This window comes from Marmota marmota, unplaced genomic scaffold, assembly GCF_001458135.2.
Source record: "Marmota marmota marmota unplaced genomic scaffold, marMar, whole genome shotgun sequence".
Taxonomy (NCBI): Eukaryota; Metazoa; Chordata; class Mammalia; order Rodentia; family Sciuridae; genus Marmota; species Marmota marmota.
The window spans coordinates 1221840-1241183 of NW_026000253.1; the positions used below are offsets into that span (position 1 = coordinate 1221840).

General features: G+C 44.9%; 2 protein-coding genes across 5 annotated transcripts in view; both read left to right on the forward strand.

The window, feature by feature from the left end:
• Positions 1–11770: 11770 nt before the first annotated feature.
• Positions 11771–17433, forward strand: Wdr45 (WD repeat domain 45). 4 transcript variants are annotated; one of them, XM_015506484.2, is made up of 11 exons: positions 11776–12084; positions 13444–13515; positions 13628–13702; positions 13787–13891; positions 14916–15024; positions 15149–15243; positions 16120–16199; positions 16307–16515; positions 16594–16695; positions 16779–16924; positions 17161–17433. In XM_015506484.2, the coding sequence occupies exons 2-11, from the start codon at positions 13461–13463 to the stop codon at positions 17268–17270; spliced, it is 1086 nt and encodes a 361-aa protein (XP_015361970.1). In that variant the 5' UTR covers positions 11776–12084; positions 13444–13460; the 3' UTR covers positions 17271–17433. The 4 variants fall into 4 exon arrangements, with proteins under 4 accessions (XP_015361972.1, XP_015361970.1, XP_015361971.1 ...); XM_015506485.2 differs by having other exon boundaries at positions 11779–12084; positions 14919–15024; XM_048796641.1 differs by having other exon boundaries at positions 12020–12084; positions 13602–13702.
• A 157-nt stretch (positions 17434–17590) lies between these two features.
• The window catches only part of Praf2 (PRA1 domain family member 2), a 3297-nt gene continuing 1543 nt past the window's right edge, over positions 17591–19344 (forward strand). The window contains 2 exon segments of the mRNA XM_015506487.2: positions 17591–18241; positions 19176–19341. Of these exon segments, the coding sequence (XP_015361973.1) occupies positions 18063–18241; positions 19176–19341 (345 nt within the window). The 5' untranslated portion in view covers positions 17591–18062.

Below are 19344 nucleotides of genomic sequence, written 5' to 3' on the forward strand. Positions count from 1 at the left end.
CTCAGTGATAAAGTGTCCCTGGGTTCAATCCCCCAGTAAAAAAAAAAAAAAAAAAAATCCAAAATATAGAGGTCCATTTACATAGCAACTACAAAGATCCTTTGTTTTCTTTTTTGGTTTTTATTCTATTTTTATTATTTATAGGTATTTTTATTTTTTGATACTGGGATTGAACCCAGGACGTCCCTTCAACCACTTAGCCACATCCCCAGCCCTTTTTAAAATATTTTATTTAGAGACAGGGTCTCTCTAAATTGCTTATGGCCTTGCTAAGTTGCTGAGGCTGGCTTTAAACTCACTGAACTCCTGCCTCACCCTCCTGAGCCACTGGGATTACAGGTATGTGCTACTATGCCTGGCTTTTTATTTTTTATTTTTGTTTTGACTGTCTTTTTTCTCTGAGGAAACAAGATTTTATTGGGGTTGGGGATGTAGCTCAGTGACAGAGCACTTGGCTGGTATGTGGGAGAATCTGAGTTTGATCCCCAGCACCTCAAAAAAGAAAAAGAAAACTTTTTATGGCATGATCTGATGTTGAATGGGAAACATTGGTTACAGTATCCAGGCCTAATTCATGATCTCCTGTAACATAGTTAATTGTGGCCCACACAAAATTTGAGTGTGTGTGTTGCACTGAATTGGAAAAATGAAGGTTTTTGTTTTTTTTCTTCATACTGGGGATATAACCCAGGGGCAATTTGTCACTGAACTATATCCCAAACCATTTTATTTTGAGACAGAGTCTCACTAAATTGCTTAGGGCTTTGCTAAATTGCTGGAGCTAACCTTAAATTTTCAATCTTCCTACCTCAGCCTCCTGAGTTACTGGGATTACTTGTGTGCACCACTGTGCCTGGCTTCAAAATGGAGATGTTAATTTGAAAGGTAATACATTTTGAGGTACATTATAAATAATTATCCCTCAGCATTCAAGGAGGATTGGTTGCAGGAACCCCCACTGATACCAAAATCTGCAGAGCTCAAGTTGCTTTAAAAAAAGGCATAGTATTTGGAGTTTCTTTATTTTTTTTTTTCAGTACTGGGGATCAAACCTAGGCATGCTTTACCACTTTATCACTGAAGTACAATCTCAGCCCTCTTTATTTCTTATTTTGAGACAGGGTCTTAGTAGGGTTCCCAGGCTGGCCTTTAACTTGCAATCTTCCTGCCTCAGACTCCCAAATTGCTGGAATTATAGGTATTAATCACCTTTTCCAAGAAAACAGTATAATATTGTCATATAACCTATCCATAGCCTCCTGTAAAGTTTAAATAACAATATTATGTAAATAGTTACTATACTACATTATTTAGGAAATAAATTATAAAAAAAATCTGTTCATGTTCAGCACAAATGCAGGGTTTTATTCATTCATTCATTCATTCATTCATTTCAGGGATAGAACCCAGGGTAGCTCAACCACTAAGCCATATCCCCAGCTCTTTTTAAATTTTTTTTCTTTTAAGACAGGGTCTCACCAAGTTGCTCAGGAGCTTGTTAAATTGCTAAAGCTGGTTTTTAAATGTGTGATCCTCCTGGATTGCTGGTATAAGTGTGCACCAACACACCAACACAAATGCATTTAAAAAAAAAAAAAAAAAACCTGTTCAGGGACTAGGGATGTGGCTTAATGGAAGTATGCCTGCCTGGCATGTGTGAGATCCTGGGTTCAATCCCCAACACCACAAAATACAAACACATTTTCAGCCTATAATTGGTTGAATCCATTTTTGTGGAACCAATGGATGTAGAAGGCTGCCTGTTCTATTACACAACAAATTGAGTGAAATTTTCATGACAAAGCAGTTTCAGTGGTGAAGAAATCTGTATTCTATAATTGGTTGCACTGCAATTGGAACAAGTGTCAGATTTATAAGAATGGAAGTCATAAAGACGAAGACCTACTGTGTGTTGTGCCTTTATAGATCTTACTAACAGTCCTAAAAGCTCATATGCAATGTAGATATTGTTAGCTTGGTTTTACAAATGAGAAAACTGAACCTTGCAGATGAAATAACATGCCCAGTGTGAAAGTGATAGAGTATTCACAGAAGTCTTTCCATTAGTTCTCTTTACTATATAATAAATTACTCCAGAACTAAGCAGCTTTAAACAACTCACATTTATTGTCTACAGTTCCTGATAGCTGGGTGCAGTGATGCTTGTCTGTAATCCCAGCAGCTAAAAAGGCTGAAGCAGGAGGGTCATGAGTTCAAAGACAGGCTCAGCAAATTAATGAGGCCCTAAGCAACTCAGCAAGACCCTATCTCTAGATAAAATATTAAAAAGGGCTGGGGATGTGGCTCAGTGGCTAAGCACCCCTTGGGTTCAATCCCCAGTACAAAAACTAAAACAAACAAAAACTATAGTTTCTATGCCTAAGGAGTCTGGCCAGAGATTAACTGGGTCCTCTGGCTCTGGATCTCACACAAGGTGGTCAGGAAGGTGCCAGCTGGGGCTTTGATATCATCTGAAGACTTTACTGGCAAAAGATACAGATCCAGGGGGATAGTAGAGGATAGGAAGGGCAGCAAAATACAACATACACTAGTATTGCAGTATGTAAAAAAGTAGATGTGTAACCGATGTGATTCTGCAATCTGTATACGGGGTAAAAATGGGAGTTCATAATCCACTTGAATCAAATGTATGAAATATGATATGTCAAGAGCTTTGTAATGTTTTGAACAACTAATAATAAAAAAAGGATACAGATCCAAGCTGACTCACAGGATTGCTGGACCAAGGGACTCTGTTCCTTGACACATGGGCCTCACCATGGGTCAGTCATAGCATGGCAGTTAGTGTCATCAGAAAAAGCCAACAAGAGGGCCAGAGAGGCTGGGAGTGGTGGTGCATGCCTATAATCCCAGTGGCTTGGGCAGCTGGGGCAAGAGGATCATGAGTTCAAAGCCAGACCTGGCAATTTAGTGAGGCCCTCAGCAATTTAGTAAGACCCTGTCTCAAAATAAAATTTTTGTTTTAAAAATGCTGGGGAGGGGCTGGGGATGTGGCTCAAGTGGTAGAGCACTCACCTAGCATGCATTAGGCACTAGGTTCGATTCTTAGCACCACATAAAAATAAAATATAGATATTGTGTCCACCTAAAAAATAAATAAATATTTTTTTAAAATGCTAGGGATATGCCTCAGTGGTTAAATGCCCCTGGGTTAAATCCCTGGTTCAAAAAAGGGGGGTGGGCAGAGAATGGCAGCAACAGGGAGAGAACACTAACATATCACAAGCCAGTATTTTGAAATCTAATCATGGAAGTGACATCCTGTAACTTTTACCACATTCCATTGATTAAAAGTTCGTCACTAGGTTCAGCTTACACTGAAGGGGAGGAAATTCCACAGGGTTGTGATTGTCAGAAGGTGGACTCATTGTGAGCGATTATAGCGGCTGCTGATTACAGTCCTCTTCCTGGCTCTACTGTTAAAGAATTTCTTCTTGTTCTTAAGAAAGAATAGATAATGATTAGGTGGGCGCTATTGGTGCACACCAGTAATCACAGGGATTTGGGAGGCTAAGGCAGGAGCATTGCAACTCTGTAACCAGCCTCAGCAAATTAGCTAGACCTTGTCTCAAAATAAAAAACAAAAAGGACTGAGGATGTGGCTCAATGTTAAAGAAGAGATTGTGATTAGTAGGTATACTGAAGAACTTTAGAGGTTAATAAATTTTAAAATTTATAAAATAGACCATAGCTTTTTTGTTTTGTACTGGAAATTTAACCCAGGGGTGCTCTACTATGAAGCTACATACCCAGCCCCTGTTTTAAAAATATTTTTAGTTGTAAATGGATATTTTATTTATTTATTTTATTTATTTTTATGTGGTGCTGAGGATCAAACCCAGTGACTCACACATGCTAGGCAAGCACTCTACCACTGAGCTACAACCCCAGCCCACTTTTTATTTTTTTAAATGTTTTTAGTTGTAGATGGACACAATACCTTTATTTTGTTTATTTAGTTGTTTTTTTTTATGTGATTCTGGGGATTGAACCCAATACTTCATGCATGCTAGGCAAGCGTCTTACCACTGAGCTACAACCCCAGCCCTTATTTTTGTATTTTGAGACAGGATCTCACTAAGTTGCTAGGACCTCAATAAGTTGCTGAGACTGGCCTCAAACTTGCAATCCTCCTGCATCAGCCTCCCTAGTCTCTGGAATTACAGCCATATACCACTGCACTTGGCTAGAACATATATTTTTTAATTAATGAAAATCACTAATTAAGACAAATTATATATGTATACACAAACATATATATAGTTATCATAGAAAAAGTAAAATATGTGATGGGTAATTTTATCAAAAGTCATGCATGCCCTGTCTTGAGAGGTAGTACAGGCTGGAGGATCACAAGTTTGAGGCCAGTCTGGGCAACTTAGTGAGACCCTGTATCAAAATTTTAAAAAATTGGGCTGGGGATGTGGCTCAAGTGGTAGCGTGCTCACCTGGCATGCGTGCAGCCCGGGTTCGATCCTCAGCACCACATACAAAGATGTTGTGTCTGCCAAAAACTAAAAAAATAAATATTAAAAAAATTATCTCTCTCTTTAAAAAAAATTTAAAAAAAATAAATGGGCTGATGATGAGCTCAGTTGTAGAGCACCTGTTGGTTGAATCCCTAGTACAACAACAACAAAAAATGAAAATAAAAATGTTACGTGCCCAAAAGTACACAGCAAGCATCATACTGCATAGAAGAATTTTAGATCCATATCCTTTAAAACTAAGAAGAAGGATACCCAGTCACTACTGCTAACTGATAAGCCTTAGCAAGATGGCCAATAATTGAAGTTAGCAAAATGGCCAGTAATTGTAGTAACTTTCTACACTAACAATAGCAAACAATAAATTTCTTCATATATAACACCTACACGTTCTGCTCCCCTGGTTGAAACCTGATGATACACAGGGTAAGGAGAGATGTGTAGTCCATAGTCCCAGTAACTAGGGAAGCTGATGCAGGACGATTGCTTTAGCTCAAGTGTTCAAGAGCAGCATGGGCAATAGAAAGACAATGTCTTCAAAATTATAAATAAATAAGAGGGGCTGGGATTATGGCTTGCCTAGCACAGGCAGGATCGGGGTTTGATCCTTAGCACCACATAAAAAATAAAGGCATTGTGTTATGTCCATCTACACCTAAAAAAAATAAATACTAAAATAAATAAATAAATAAGAAAGATACAAGATGTGGGGAAAAACCAGTTTTTTTCCTGCTCTCAAGCAGCCAACACAACACTCTTACACCAATTTATGTGGGGATTGTTAAGCAATCATTTCTGCCATTGACACCAGCTGGGTGTCTTCTGATTAATTTCATTGTGACTCTAACTGTAGATACCTTTAGATTCCAGAGGTTGAGGATTCAGTCTCACAAGACTGATGGCTACCTAAGATCCTAAAGAACAGGTTATGATCTGTGCTGTTTAAAAACCACCTTTTATTTGAATCATGACCCATTCCTTTGGTTCAGTTAACTTGCTTGAGCAGCACAGGAGCTCCGAGAAATACTTATGTTTAATCATTTATTACCAAGGATTTTATAAAGTATTCAGATGAACCAGCCAGATAATAGAGATGCATATAAAATATGAGAGAAGGGGTGTGTCACCCTCCTGAAGCTCCACATGTCCACTTGCCATCTGTGGAGAAGCATCCAGGACCAAGTACTTTTGAGTTATTTTTAAAATTTTTTTTGTCGTTGTAGATGGACAGTGTGCCTTTATTATATATGTTTGTTCTTATATGGTGCTAAGGATTGAACCCAGTGCCTCACACATGCTAGGCAAGTGCTCTGCCACAGAGCTACAGCTCCAGCCCACATCTGAGTTTGAATGGAAGCTTCATTACATAGTCAGGATTTATTAAATTACTAGCCTTTGGTGTTCAATTTAACCTTCAGCTCCTCTCCCTAAACTGGAGGGAGCTCAAGGGCAGGATTAAAGTTCTAACCCTCTAATAAGTTTGGATCCCCTGGCAACAAGCCCCCACCCTAAGGCTGTCTGGGATTCCCTAAGTACCCATCATCTCATTATCATATAAAAGCACTTATCACTTAAGAAATTCCAATGAGGGTTAAAGGCATACCTCAGTGGTAGAGCCTTCTAGAATTCTGGAAGTCCCTGTGTTTGATTCCTAGTAAACCACCACCAAAAGAAAGAAATTCCAGGGAGTGTGTGCCTAAAAATGGCTAAATATTTATAATATTTATTTCACAATGTCACACAAGATAATAAAAGCAGCATGGTATTGCTACAGAAAAGGGCCAGTGAAAGAGTAGGGAGGTCAGTGAAAGACCCCTGCATGGACTGAAGCCAAACGTGCATAAATGACAGCACAGATCAATGAGTAAAGCATATACTTTTCAGTAGATGGTGAGGGAAAGTGGCATGAACTGAAATAAAATACTAGGTTCATACATTATACCACCAAACACAGTAGATTCTGAATGGATTGAAGACCTAAATGACAAAGATGAAATTGATTGAAAGAAATGTAGGAAAATATAATGTCGGAGAGGAAGCAAGTCTTCAAGAAAATGTTAGAAGCGCCTAGGTGTAGTGGTACAATCCCAGCTACTCAGGGGGCAGAGGCAGGAGGATTGCAAGTTCAGGGCCAGTCTCAGCAACATAGCAAAATTTAAAAAACGAAAAGTCTTGAGGATGTAGTTCAGTGACAGAGCACCCTGGGTTCAATTCCCAGTAGTCCAAATATAAATAATAATTTCTAGTATTCTTACTGTATGTAGCTCACTGATAGAGTGCTTACCAAGCATGCAGGAAGTCCTGGGTTCCATCCCCAGCAACGCAAAAACACAAACACCACAAAAAATCTACTTAACAAAGCAAATTTGTAGGCAAATTTTTAAACCAGATTTCAAAATGGAAGATATTAAAAGTATATAAAGCTATGGAGATATTCATATTTCAAAATTTCAAGGTATTCTTGAAAATCAATTTTTTCCTTTTTGTTTTTTCTGTCTTTCTTTATACTAGGAATTAAACCTATGGGTGCTTAACCACTGAGTCACATCCCCAGCCCTTTTTTATTTTTTATTTTAAGACAGGGTCTGGGGCTGGGGTTGTGGTTCAGGAGTAGAGAGCTCACCTAGCACGTGTGAGGCCCTGGGTTCGATCCTCAGTACCATATAAAAACAAAACAGGTATTGTGTCCAACTACAACAAAAAACTAAATATTAAAAAAAGACAGGGTCTCACTAAATTGCTTAGGGTCTTGCTAAGTTGCTGAGGCTGGTTTCAAACTTGCAATCCTCCTGCCTCAGCCTCCCAAGTCACTGGGATTACAGATGTACACCACTGTGCCCAGCATAAAAGACAGCAATCTCAAAAGAAAAATGATCATTGGATATGACAGAAGATAAAACAAAACAAAACAAAAAAGATGGCCTGGGGGTATAGCTCAGTGGTAGAGCACTTAACTAACATGCAGGAGGCCCTGAGATCCATCCCTAATTAAAAAAAAAGAAAAGAAAGGAAATAAGAGAAACTTCAAGGGGCTGGGGATGTGGCTCAAGCGGTAGCGCGCTCGCCTGGCATGCGTGTGGCCCGGGTTCGATCCTCAGCACCACATACAAACAATGATGTTGTGTCCTCCGAAAACTAAAAAATAAATATTAAAAAATTCTCTCTCTAAAAAAAAGAGAGAGAAACTTCAAAAGCCAAGCAAGGGCATGAAAAGATGACTGAATTCAATAATCAGAGAAATGTCAGTTAAACTGAGGGACCAATTAACACCCACTTAACTGTTAAACCTATGGGGCCTGGGTGGCTCAGTGCGTGAGACACTGGGTTCAATCCCTGGCACCACATAAAAATAAAAAAAAAACAAATAAAATAAAGGTATTGTGTCCATCTTCAACTAAAAAGAATATTAAAAAAAAAAAACTATGAAAGCTAGAAAATGCTGGGCAAGGTGTTGCACATCTGTAATCCTAGCAGCTCTGGAGGCTGAGGAAGGAGGATTGAGAGTTCAAAGCCAGCCTCAGCAACTTAGCAGGGCCTTAAGCATCTGTCTCTAAATAAAATATTAAAAAGGGCTGGGGATGTTGCTCAGTGTTTAAGCACTCCTGGGTTCAATCCCCAAAATCCCTGGTACAAAAAAAAAAGGCACAGAAAATGCTCAGGGAGGGTCAGTAGAGACCAAGAACTTAGGCCTGGGAATAGGAATGTAAACTGAAAGGGTCCCTCTAGAACAATAACATGATGTCCTTCACCAAGTGAAGGATTCAATACCCTCTGACTCCACTGGTTTGCTTCTGGGTGTACATCCCAAAGCACAATTCCTAGGGGTCCATCAAAGAGCAGTCTCTAGTGGTACAAAGAATTAGAGGCAGCCAGGGCAATCATCTATAAAGAAAGGATAGTGTCAAAGGGCAAAATTGCAATTTTTTTTGGTACTGGGGATTGAATTCAGGGTGCTTTACCACTGAGCCACATACCAAGCCCTTTTCACTTTTATTTATTTACTTACTTATTGGTACTAGGGATTGAACCAAGGGGCGCTCAACCAACTGGCCATGTCCCAGCTCTTTTTATTTTTTTCTTTCTAGACAGGGTTTTACTAAATTTCTTAGGGCCTCACTAAGTTGCTGAGACTGGCTTTGAATCTGCAGTCCTCCTGACTCAGCCTCCTTGAATAGCCCTTTTTATTTTTAATTGAGACAGGTCTTACTAAATTGCTTAGGGCCTAATTTGCTGAGGCTGACCTTTATCTTGTGATCATCCTGTCTTAGCCTCCCCAGTTACTGGGATTACAGGCATGTGCCATGGCATCCAGTGAAAATCTGTTTGTTGGTGGTAGTAGGGATTGAATCCAGGGATGCTCTACCACTGAGTGACAATGCCAGCCTTTTAAATTTTGTTTTATTTATTTTGGTACTGAGGTTTGAACCCAGGGACATTTAACCACTAAGCCACATCCCTAGCCCCTTGCTAAGTTGTTGAGCCTTGCTAATTTGATGAGGCTGCCTTTAAACTTGAAATCCTCCTGCCTCAGCCTCCTGAGTTGCTTAGATTACAGGCATGCACCACCACTCCTGGTCTAATTTCTTTTTGAAACATTTATTTTTTTAGTTGTAGGTGGACACATACCTTTATTTTATGTGGTGCTGAGGATCAAACCCACTGCCTCACGCATTCTATGCAAGTGCTCCAACTCTGAGCCACACCCCAGCCCTTCCTATGCCTGGTCTAATTTATTGTTTATTCTGAGACAAAGTCACACTAAATTGCCCAGGCTAGCTTTGTACTTAAAATCCTCCTGCCTCAGCCTCCCAAGTTTTGTGATTATAGGAGTCTATCATCTTGCCCAGATCCATTTAAAATTTGTAATTGGCTTTAACTGTGACTCTAGAATTTGGTAATACTTTTTTCATAAAAGCATAATTGTTCCAATGAGCTAAAGAAAGAAGGCTGGTTTATAGGTACAGAAAGGCTGAAGAAAGCTGAAACAAAAAAAATCAGATTGTTCATTTCAAAGTTACTTTTCTTGTACAGCAGGGACAGGGAGAAAGAACAGTGGAAAAATAACTGATTGGATTTGGGCCCAGTGGTGTACGCCTAAAATTCCAGCACTAGGGAGGATAAGGCAGGAAGACTGCAAAATCAAGGTCAGCCTCAGTAACTTTGTGAGGCCCTAAGTATCTTAGTGAGATCCTGTCTCAAAATTAAAAGCTAAAAAGGGCTGGGGATGTGCTTCAGTGGTAAAGCGCCCCTGGGTTGAATCCCAAGTACCAAAAAAAAAATTGGATATCGGGTTACTTTAGATTAATTTTTTGTGGAAGGATTAAGGCAAGTTGAAACTAAACTTTAAATCTGATCTACAAGAAATCAGGATCACAGAGATAAAAGCCAAATTTCTCAAAAAGGCTACTTTCAATTGGCATGATAATGTAATTCCCTCTGCCTTAATCTTTACACACAGAAAAAAGTAACCTAAGGCCTAGGGATATAGATCAATGGTAGAGCACTTGCCTAAGTACCTGGGGCCCTGGGTTCCTTCCCCAGCACCACAAGACAAAACAAAATGAAAAAAAAAAAAAAAAAACTTTCACTAGTAAATGGCATAAATGGGGCTGGGAATGTAGTTAGGTAGTGGAGCACTTGCCTAGCATACACAGTTCCATCTGCAACTGTAAAGCCAACAATAAAGCCACTCCCAAGGCAAGGGCCTGAGGGCAAAGACCTCTTGAACCCAATCACCATCCAATGGTCCACCCTCAAATGCCATTAATATATGAATTTGGAGATTAAAATTCCAATACATGAATTTGAGGAACACATTCAAACAATAGCAATACCCAAAGATTATAATATTTGGAAATCAATCGTATACAAATGGAGGGATAGCCAGAGATGGAGAACATGAGGAGAGTAAGAGCAGGAAGAACTGTGGACTGCACTGGAATGTCCCAGGAGAGGGCAGAGAAGTGATTGCTGCTTTGGCAAGATTGTTACTCATCAGTGATTTGGTTAACAGCAGTCTCAGTGACAGAGGCCAAACTGAATTAAGTTAAATATGGTCTGGGACATGAGGAAGTAGACATTGAAGGAAGCCAGAAGATTGGCTTTGCTGAGGAGTCAAATGCCTAGGAGGGTATATGGGGTCAAAGTGCACAGGTAAACATTTCGATGGCTGTTAATGATACATGAGCTGAAACACCCTAGATGTCCATCAATGAGGGAACAGCTGAACAAAACTATATTTATAACATGGAATATCATGAGCCAGTTAAAAAGATGAATTAAACAGATGCTCTTATAATTAATAAGGCATCAAAACAATACTTCAGGGGCTGGGAATGAAACTCGGTGATAGAATGATTGCTTAGCACATGCATTGACCTGTGTTCCATCTCCAGTCCCACCAAAGAACAACAAATAAAATACTTTTAGAGAAAGAGTAGGGTGAGCATGGTGGTGAATGCCTGTAACTCCAGCTCCTGGGGAGGCTGAGGCAGGAGGATCACAATTCAAGGCCAACCTGGGAAATTTACCAAGACCATCTCTAAATTTTATACACACACACACACACACACACACATATCTGGGAATGTAGATCAGTGATGGAGCAACCCTGGGTTCAATCCCCAGTACCAGGGGGGAAAAAAAGGTATATTGGATTAGTGTTAGTATTCTGATTGTAACAATTTATATTTCTTAAAATTATATGAAACCATTCTTGTCTCAAAAATTTTTAAGTTTAAGAAATACTTCCATGGGCTGAGATATAGCTCAGGTGGTAGAGTGCCTGCCTCGCATGCACTAGGCCCTGGGTTCAATTCCCAGCACCACACACACACCAAAAAAAAAAAGAAAGAAAAAAAAATACTTCCAGCATGCACATAATTTGGAAGCCTTTTGGTTTCTACAGTAAGCATTCATACCTTTTATCGTCAAAAAACTATTTCTCATTTTGTAAATAAAACAGGACCAGAGGTGCAGTGAGGAGAGTATAATTCCATCCCTGAGTTTCCCTGACCAAAGAGATAAAGGCTTAACTTTCAAGGTCTCTAAGTCCGCCTATGCCCCAAGCCTTTCAAGCCACCTCCCTAAGTCTGAGACCACTCCTAAGACAAACAGCCGGAAGCTACTCTAGCCCAACTCGGAGGACCACGTCTTGTTCGCCTGGAAGGTTAAAAGCCTCTGGCTATTTATGGGTTAAAGAGTTGCCTGCTGGGCCCATTTCCGTTTAGCAAAGGGAAGGCCCTCTCTTCCCAACCCCTTCCTGGTTCCCACGCCCTCGGGCAACCTTGCCCTTGGGTATCCTCTGTCCCCATAGCCGACCTTCCTCTGCTCCCTGAGCCCTCCATGGAGGACCCTGGTATCACTCGGGATGCTCGAAAGACCCGCAAACCGGACGAGAAGGGTTGTGAGATCGAGTTGTCAGGCCAGGAAGTCACTTCCGGTCGCAGACTCCCTCCCCCGGAAGCGGGGCCTGATGTAAACACCTGAGCTGGGCACCAAGGCCTGGGAGGTCAGAAAGCCGGGCCGCGGGCGGCACCGACAGCGAGGCCAGGGGTCAGGAACGCACTGAAGTCAGGTCGGTGAAGGCGGTGGGAAACTGGAGCACATCCCAGAGCTAATCGGGGTCACGGGCGGGGTGGGGTCTTGAGGAGGGGTCTTAGTAGGTTAGGGATCTGGGCCAGGGGTCTTAAAGTGAGTGCTGGTGTTGCAAGGGGTATGAGAGGAGTCTTAGAAGAGGCCTGAGGCATCCCGTGTAGGATTCTTGGGTGGTGCTGGTGTTTGGAATGGATGGAAGTCCAAAAAAGGGGTCTTGGAAGGAGGAGCTATCAAAAGTGTAGGTCTTGGGGGAGTGAGGCTGTCAGATGGAGGGGGGAAAGGTAGGAGACTTTAGAAGATGGGCAGGGGAGTGTATCTAGGTAGAGGTCTTGAGAGAGATTGGATTTGAAGGGAGGATGGGGGCTTTTTAGGGCAGGAATCTTGGGGGGGGGGACCAGAACAGGCTTTTTTACAAGGTTAAGGTTTTCTTAGGAAGGGGTTTTGGGTGGTGTGTCCTGGGAAAAGGTTTTTAGGGTTAGCTATTCCCCGGAGCAGGGTCTTGGTGAGAGGGTAGAGGGTTTAGAGAAGCACTATTAGGGGGATGGGTGCCTGACGGTGGATCTAAGCCAGTTCAAGTAGGAGCCAGGGACAGCAGAGCACAAGAAATCAGATGTTCCACGAGTGGAAGATTGAAAGTGATACAGGAATACTGAAGTAGGGTCTTCAGGTCATAATGGGATCCAGGGGAAAGTCTAAGCTGGCCTTGGTAGGCAGAGTTTGCAAGGTGTGAGAAGGAGATGGGGAAGGTTTGTGAGGAAGAAAATTGTGAGAAGATTCAAATATATGAATGAGTTGCGGTAGAGTAGGAAGGGCATGAGGGAAGTTCCTGTGGGTGGTGGACCACACACTGCAGTCAGTCTCAGGAGGTGCAAGAATCAGTAAATGTATTTGACCCCTTTTCCCCTATATACTGACAGTCAGAGTTGGGTGCTGTATGCATGTGTGAAGATCAGAAGTGGGTAAGCAGTGGTTTGAGGCCACCTTAAGATTGGCTGGAGGTAGGGAGGAGGTATCACTGGGGTGTCCCCTACCACATTACTTCCTGTCAAGTCAGTAAGGGTCAGTGTCTAAGGAGGAGGTACAAGGAATAAGTCAGTATAGGCCTGGGTCTGGGATTGTGAAAATATGTGTGAGACAAAATAGGGTTTCTGGCCATTCTGTTTGGGGACTTTGGAGCTTAGAGCAGAGACTTTAGGACTCTCCTCCCATTTTATCTTCTCTGTAGTCTGGTCGAGAAGTTAGCAGAGTGGGGAGGAGAAGAAATCACTTAGGGACAGAAGTTCTAGGGTGTGGAGGGGAGATCCCAGGACCCTTGTCAACTCTATACTATTGTATCTAGGGGTACAATCCTGAACCATGACTCAGCAGCCTCTTCGAGGGGTGACCAGCCTACGTTTCAACCAAGACCAAAGTGAGTAATGCTTGTACCTGTACCCTTGAGGGAGGGGAGGAGAGAAGGGTCAGAGGTGGGCCATAGGCCTAAGCTCCCCTCTCCAGGTGTTCTGGATTCCTTCCATCCCCAGGCTGTTTTTGCTGTGCCATGGAGACAGGTGTGCGCATCTACAATGTTGAACCACTGATGGAGAAGGGGCATTTGGGTGAGCCACTTAGTGGGGGAGGGGTGGTGGGCAGAAGGCTGGGCATTGGCACCTACCTCCACTGACATCCTGGTCCCTGTTCAGACCACGAGCAGGTGGGCAGCATGGGCCTGGTAGAGATGCTGCACCGTTCCAACCTGCTGGCCCTGGTGGGCGGTGGTGGCAGCCCCAAGTTCTCCGAGATCTCAGGTAAGTGCCCTCATCCTGCCCTTGACCCAGATTCCTGGGATTCCTGGCCTCCCACAGGAATCTGGGAAGCACTAGCAGATGAATGTCAGAGCACCTCAGATTCCCATAGTGAGGCCCACAGCTTGGAAGTTTGATGAGAAGCTTGATGTTTTGTTTTCATTTTTAAAACACTTATTGGGGCTTAGGGTATAGCTCAGTGGTACAGTACATGCCTGAGATGCACAAGGCCCTGGGTTCAATCCCGAGCACAACAAACACACTTAACCCAGTGCCCTCTATGTGCCATGTTCTTACCTATGGAACACTTACTGTGAGCCTGACACTGTCCTAAGCACTTCATCTGTGTTGACTCATTTAATCCTCACAGTAACTCTGGTAGGAAGTATCATGATTCTTCCCCCCTCCTATTTTTACACTGCTAGGGAGAGAACCTATGACTGTCACATCTTAAGCCACACATTTTTATCAATGAGGAAACTGAGGCCCAATGAGGTTGACTTGCCTAAGATCACACAATCAATAGTTTTTTCACACCTTGGTGCTGTCTTTCAAACACCTCCTTGGCTTGAGCCTTAAGTGCCATCTTGTTTTAAGGTATTTTCTTGTCAATCCCACCACAGCATGGGAAGAATTGTCCTAGGTGAGTCACAGAGCCCTAGGATTCCTCACAGAAATCTCTGAGGGGTATGGACTGAGACCCTGGAAGTAGATATGGTTGCTGAGGGAAAGTTATAAGCCTGGGTATGAGCCCCTTCTTGGTTGTTGATGGGCTGTAAGGTCCCTGGTCAGACAAAACCCCTTCAAACCCTAGTTTCCTCATCACCAAACAAGCATAATAGTTCTAGAACCTAGTCCCTCAGGGACCTTGCCCAGAGTGATCATGCTGTGCAAAGCTCACATTGGGGGTTTAGTGAAAGGCCAAGGGAGTGGGGTAAGGTCCAATGGAGAGAAGGGGTGGGTCCTGTGTCACCAGGGCTGCCCCTCACCCTAAACCTTGGCCCCACCAACCCACCAACCTGCCCAGCAGTGCTGATCTGGGATGATGCCCGGGAGGGCAAGGACTCCAAGGACAAGCTGGTGCTGGAGTTCACCTTCACCAAGCCAGTGCTGGCTGTGCGCATGCGCCATGACAAGTGAGCCTGAGGAGGACTGGGGTGGAGGGCAGGAGGTCCCCAGAGCAAGTGAAAGAGTGAGTTCTATCTGGGAAGCCTGCCCTCCCTCCCCTCATGGCCATCCTGTGTTGTGTGATGCCCACAGGATTGTGATCGTGCTGAGGAACCGTATCTACGTGTACTCTTTTCCTGACAATCCCCGAAAGCTGTTTGAATTTGACACCAGAGACAACCCCAAGGGTGAGAGGACCCAGATATGCAGGTGTAAGGGTGTGAGCCCAGGAGTGGGACAGAGATAGGAGAAAAAGGAAGGGAGCACACACAAAGAATAGGAAGAGGGGCTGTGGCTCAGCAGTAGCACACTTGCCAGGCATGTGTGAGGCACTGGGTTCGATTCTCAGCACCACATATAAATAAATAAAATGAAGGTCTATCAACAATTAAAAAAATACTTTTAGAAAGTATCACTATGGATTTATGAATTGTTATAATTAAAGTGTAATAATCTGTGATGTATTTTTAAAAATTAGGAAGAGAGGTCAGGCATGGTGGCTCATGTCTCTAATCCTAGCTACTCAGGATGCTAAGTTCACAGCCAACCTGGTCAACTTAATGAGACCCTGAAAAGATTGGGGATGTAGCTTAGTGGTAGAGCATCCCTGAGTTCAATCCCCAGTACATGGGGAAAAGAACAGGGAGAAAGGCTTCATGCACAGAGATGCTCAAATGGGCTGAAGGGTGCAGTCTATTCATCCTTCTATTCCACTGTTCTCTCTCCCCACCTTCAGCACTGTCCCATCTCTGGATGCCTCAGATGAGAGCAGAAACACCTAGTGAAGATGTGGGTGGGTGTGTTAGGGAGCCCTGGGCTTCTAGGCTGTCATAGAAGCATATTAGAATCCACAGCTGCTTGGGGGAGGATAGGAATCTGGTGGGGAGTGCAGCTGAACAAAATTCTGCCACCACCCTCACTCTACCCCCAGTTTCTATAGATAACATGTCCCCATTATGGAGATTTGAAGTTTGTCCCTTACCCAAATCTGCCCATTTCGAGAGACTGTACCCTCACCTTTCTCCTCTTTACCTGCCCATCCTTCCTGCATCCTCACACCCTAGGGCTCTGTGACCTCTGTCCCAGCCTGGAGAAGCAACTGCTTGTATTCCCAGGACACAAGTGTGGAAGTCTGCAACTTGTGGTGAGTTGTCCAGTGGGCAAGAATACAGGTGGGCTGGCTCTCCCTGTGGACTCTTGGCTTCTCCCCTCCATGCCACTCCAAGGCCAAGCAGCTCCCTCCTACCTCAGGATCTGGCAAGCACAAAGCCTGGCACCTCATCTGCTCCTTTCACCATCAATGCACATCAGAGTGATGTAGCCTGTGTGTCCCTGAACCAGCCAGGCACTGTAGTGGCCTCTGCCTCCCAGAAGGGCACCCTTATTCGCCTTTTTGACACTCAGTCCAAGGAAAAACTGGTGGAGCTGCGACGAGGCACTGACCCTGCAACCCTATACTGGTGAGCACAAGATATGTATGGTGGGGTGGTGACTCCATGACACGCATTACATGTGCACTTGGCTGGTCTGTCTTCCAGCATTAACTTCAGCCACGACTCCTCCTTCCTCTGCGCTTCCAGTGATAAAGGCACTGTCCATATCTTTGCTCTCAAGGATACCCGCCTCAACCGACGCTCTGCGTGAGTACCCTCTGTCTCACCCTGTATCATCCCCACCCCCCTGCCCATGTACCCCACCTGGGCTTACCCAGTGCTGCCTGCAGGCTGGCTCGTGTGGGCAAGGTGGGGCCTATGATTGGGCAATACGTGGACTCTCAGTGGAGCCTGGCGAGCTTTACTGTGCCTGCTGAGTCAGCATGCATCTGCGCCTTTGGTCGCAATACGTCCAAGAACGTCAATTCTGTAATTGGTGAGTGGAAAAAGCCCCTTGGTTCGGGGTACTGCATGGGCAAAGGTCTGCAGGTTGGACCTAGAAGAATTTGAGGGCCATCAGAAGCCTGAGGGAGCTGGAGTGTGTGGCTCAACACATCATCAGTAAGGGGTAAAGGACTTGGAGGTAGACCCTAGACCATGCGACACCTGAGAAGGCTGCAGTGTGTGGCTGTGGCAGCCCCTAACCTTTTACCACCCCTCCCACCCCCCCAGCCATCTGCGTAGATGGAACCTTCCACAAATATGTCTTCACTCCTGATGGAAACTGCAACAGAGAGGCTTTCGACGTGTACCTTGACATCTGTGATGATGATGATTTTTAAGGACCCTGGGGGACGTGCTAGGAACCTGCAGTGACATATGGTAGAACTGAACCTTGAGGGTGGGGAAGTGCTGTGGAATTCACCAACCATCAAGCATTAATGGGGTCTGTGCCACTCTCCACCCAGCAGAGAGATGTCTAAATAAACAGCTCACTTCCTCCAAGCACTTTTTGATGATTGCCCCAAGGGTCATGCCTCGGACTGGGAAGCCGGCAGATTCCCTGGGGCTCCTCGCCCAGAAAAATTTGCCAAAGACTCAAGAGGGCGTGTCTTAATCCAACCTGGGGATTTAAAAAAGCTTTCCAGGAAAAGATGATCTTTGATGTAACGGATGTGAATAAAAGGCCCTTAAAGGCATTTACGGCTTGACCTCAGGGGTGGGGCTCTGAGTTGGCCAGAGAGGTGTGACCCTCTCTGGATCCTGACAGGAAGTGGAATCCTGCTCGGGTTCTTCTGAAAGTCCCTGCGGCCTTACATCTCGGGTCTCGCTACCGAGTGCTTGAGCCGCCAGCCCCGCCCAGTACTGCTCCCAATCTCGATGCCCCGCCTAGGGGCGGTTCAAAATTTGAAGAGTTCCCAGAACCTCGTTGCGCGGCTGAGGCATCATTTCCCGGCAGCCTTTGCTGCCTTACTTGCCGGCAAATTATTTGCATTTCCGGTCACATGCGCATCTGCGCAGTATATCTATGTGGTTTGTTTTAGACTCCATTTCCCGGGGTGCCCCGCGCTGCCGCGGGGTGTAACGGGTGTTGTAGTCCGGCCGCCCTCCGGACTGGTCCAGCAACCCGCAGGATGTCGGAGGTGCGGCTGCCACCGCTACGCGCCCTAGACGACTTTGTTCTGGGATCAGCACGTCTGGCTGCTCCGGATCTATGCGACCCGCAGCGATGGTGCCACCGCGTCATCAACAACCTCCTCTACTATCAAACCAACTACCTTCTCTGCTTTGGCTTTGGTCTCGCTCTGGCTGGGTGAGGGAGGGAGGCAACGGTTGGCTGGGGATGCCAACAGGGCATAGAGGGTGGACCGCTTGGTCTTTGAGGACTGGGAGGGGGAACCTAAGGAAATGCTGAGGCAAGAAGGGTGAATATGGCAGAAGTGGAAGGCCTAAAGTACACGGAAGGAAGTGAATCCTGGTTATGAGGAAGGCCTGCGGGGGATGGATGGAGGGTCTGGAGGAAAGATCTAGGGAGGATGGAGAAGTGTGGAACTGAAGGGGAAAGTGGGCTTGGAGATGGACATGAAGATAAAGAGGTACCTGTTGGGGAACTTGGTCCCAGAGGGAGGACCCAGGGTTGAAAAGCCTGAGATCAGAGGGATGGAGAATTTAAATAGAAGAGGGACTTAGGCAATTAAGAGTGGGGTTCTTAACTTGGAAGTTAAGCGTGGGACTGAAGACCTGGAGTTCTAGCAATGATGATGGAGGAATCTACTGGGAAATGGGAGCCTGGAGGGGACATTTGATGTGGAGGACGCCTGGAAGGTGGTCCTGTAAAGACCCTGGGCCTAGGGAGAAAGAAATGTGTGACAGGATTTGAGGCCTGGATGCTGGATCTGCAGGGGCTCGGCTCAAATGGAGGATGTGGGGTGAGGTGAAGGTGGGGTTGCTGGAGAAGGATCCCTGCTCAGGAGTTGGGGGTAGAGTCAGAAGAAAGACCCAGGAAAGTGTTTGGAGCCCGGGGCATCTAGTGAGATGGGAAGACCAAAATCAGGGAACAAGAAATTCAGACTGTAGGATTGACACACAGGGAATGTGGGTCCATAGGAATCTGGTGGATGGACCTGTCGGGGACAGAGCTGGCATGAGTGTTTGCTGGGCTGGAGGGTCCAGAAACGGGGATCTACGCTCTTGGGGCCCAGGACCTAGTGGATGGTGAGACTAGCTTAGTGCCCTTGTTCCCGCAGGTACGTGCGTCCGCTGCACACGCTCCTGAGTGCGCTTGCAGTGGTGGTAGCCCTCGGCGTGCTGGTGTGGGCTGCTGAGACCCGCGCAGCAGTACGCCGCTGCCGCCGCAGCCACCCAGCAGCCTGCTTGGCAGCAGTACTTGCCGTCGGACTCCTCGTTCTCTGGGTC

What these genes read in the sequence shown, in the direction of transcription:
- Wdr45 (XM_015506484.2), top strand. Translation starts at nt 13,461, where the DNA reads ATGACTCAGCAGCCTCTTCGAGGGGTGACCAGCCTACGTTTCAACCAA. An exon ending in GATGGAGAAGGGGCATTTGG is followed by an intron (nt 13,703 to 13,786) that starts GTGAGCCACTTA and finishes GTCCCTGTTCAG; the next exon opens with ACCACGAGCAGGTGGGCAGC. An exon ending in GAACGTCAATTCTGTAATTG is followed by an intron (nt 16,925 to 17,160) that starts GTGAGTGGAAAA and finishes CCACCCCCCCAG; the next exon opens with CCATCTGCGTAGATGGAACC.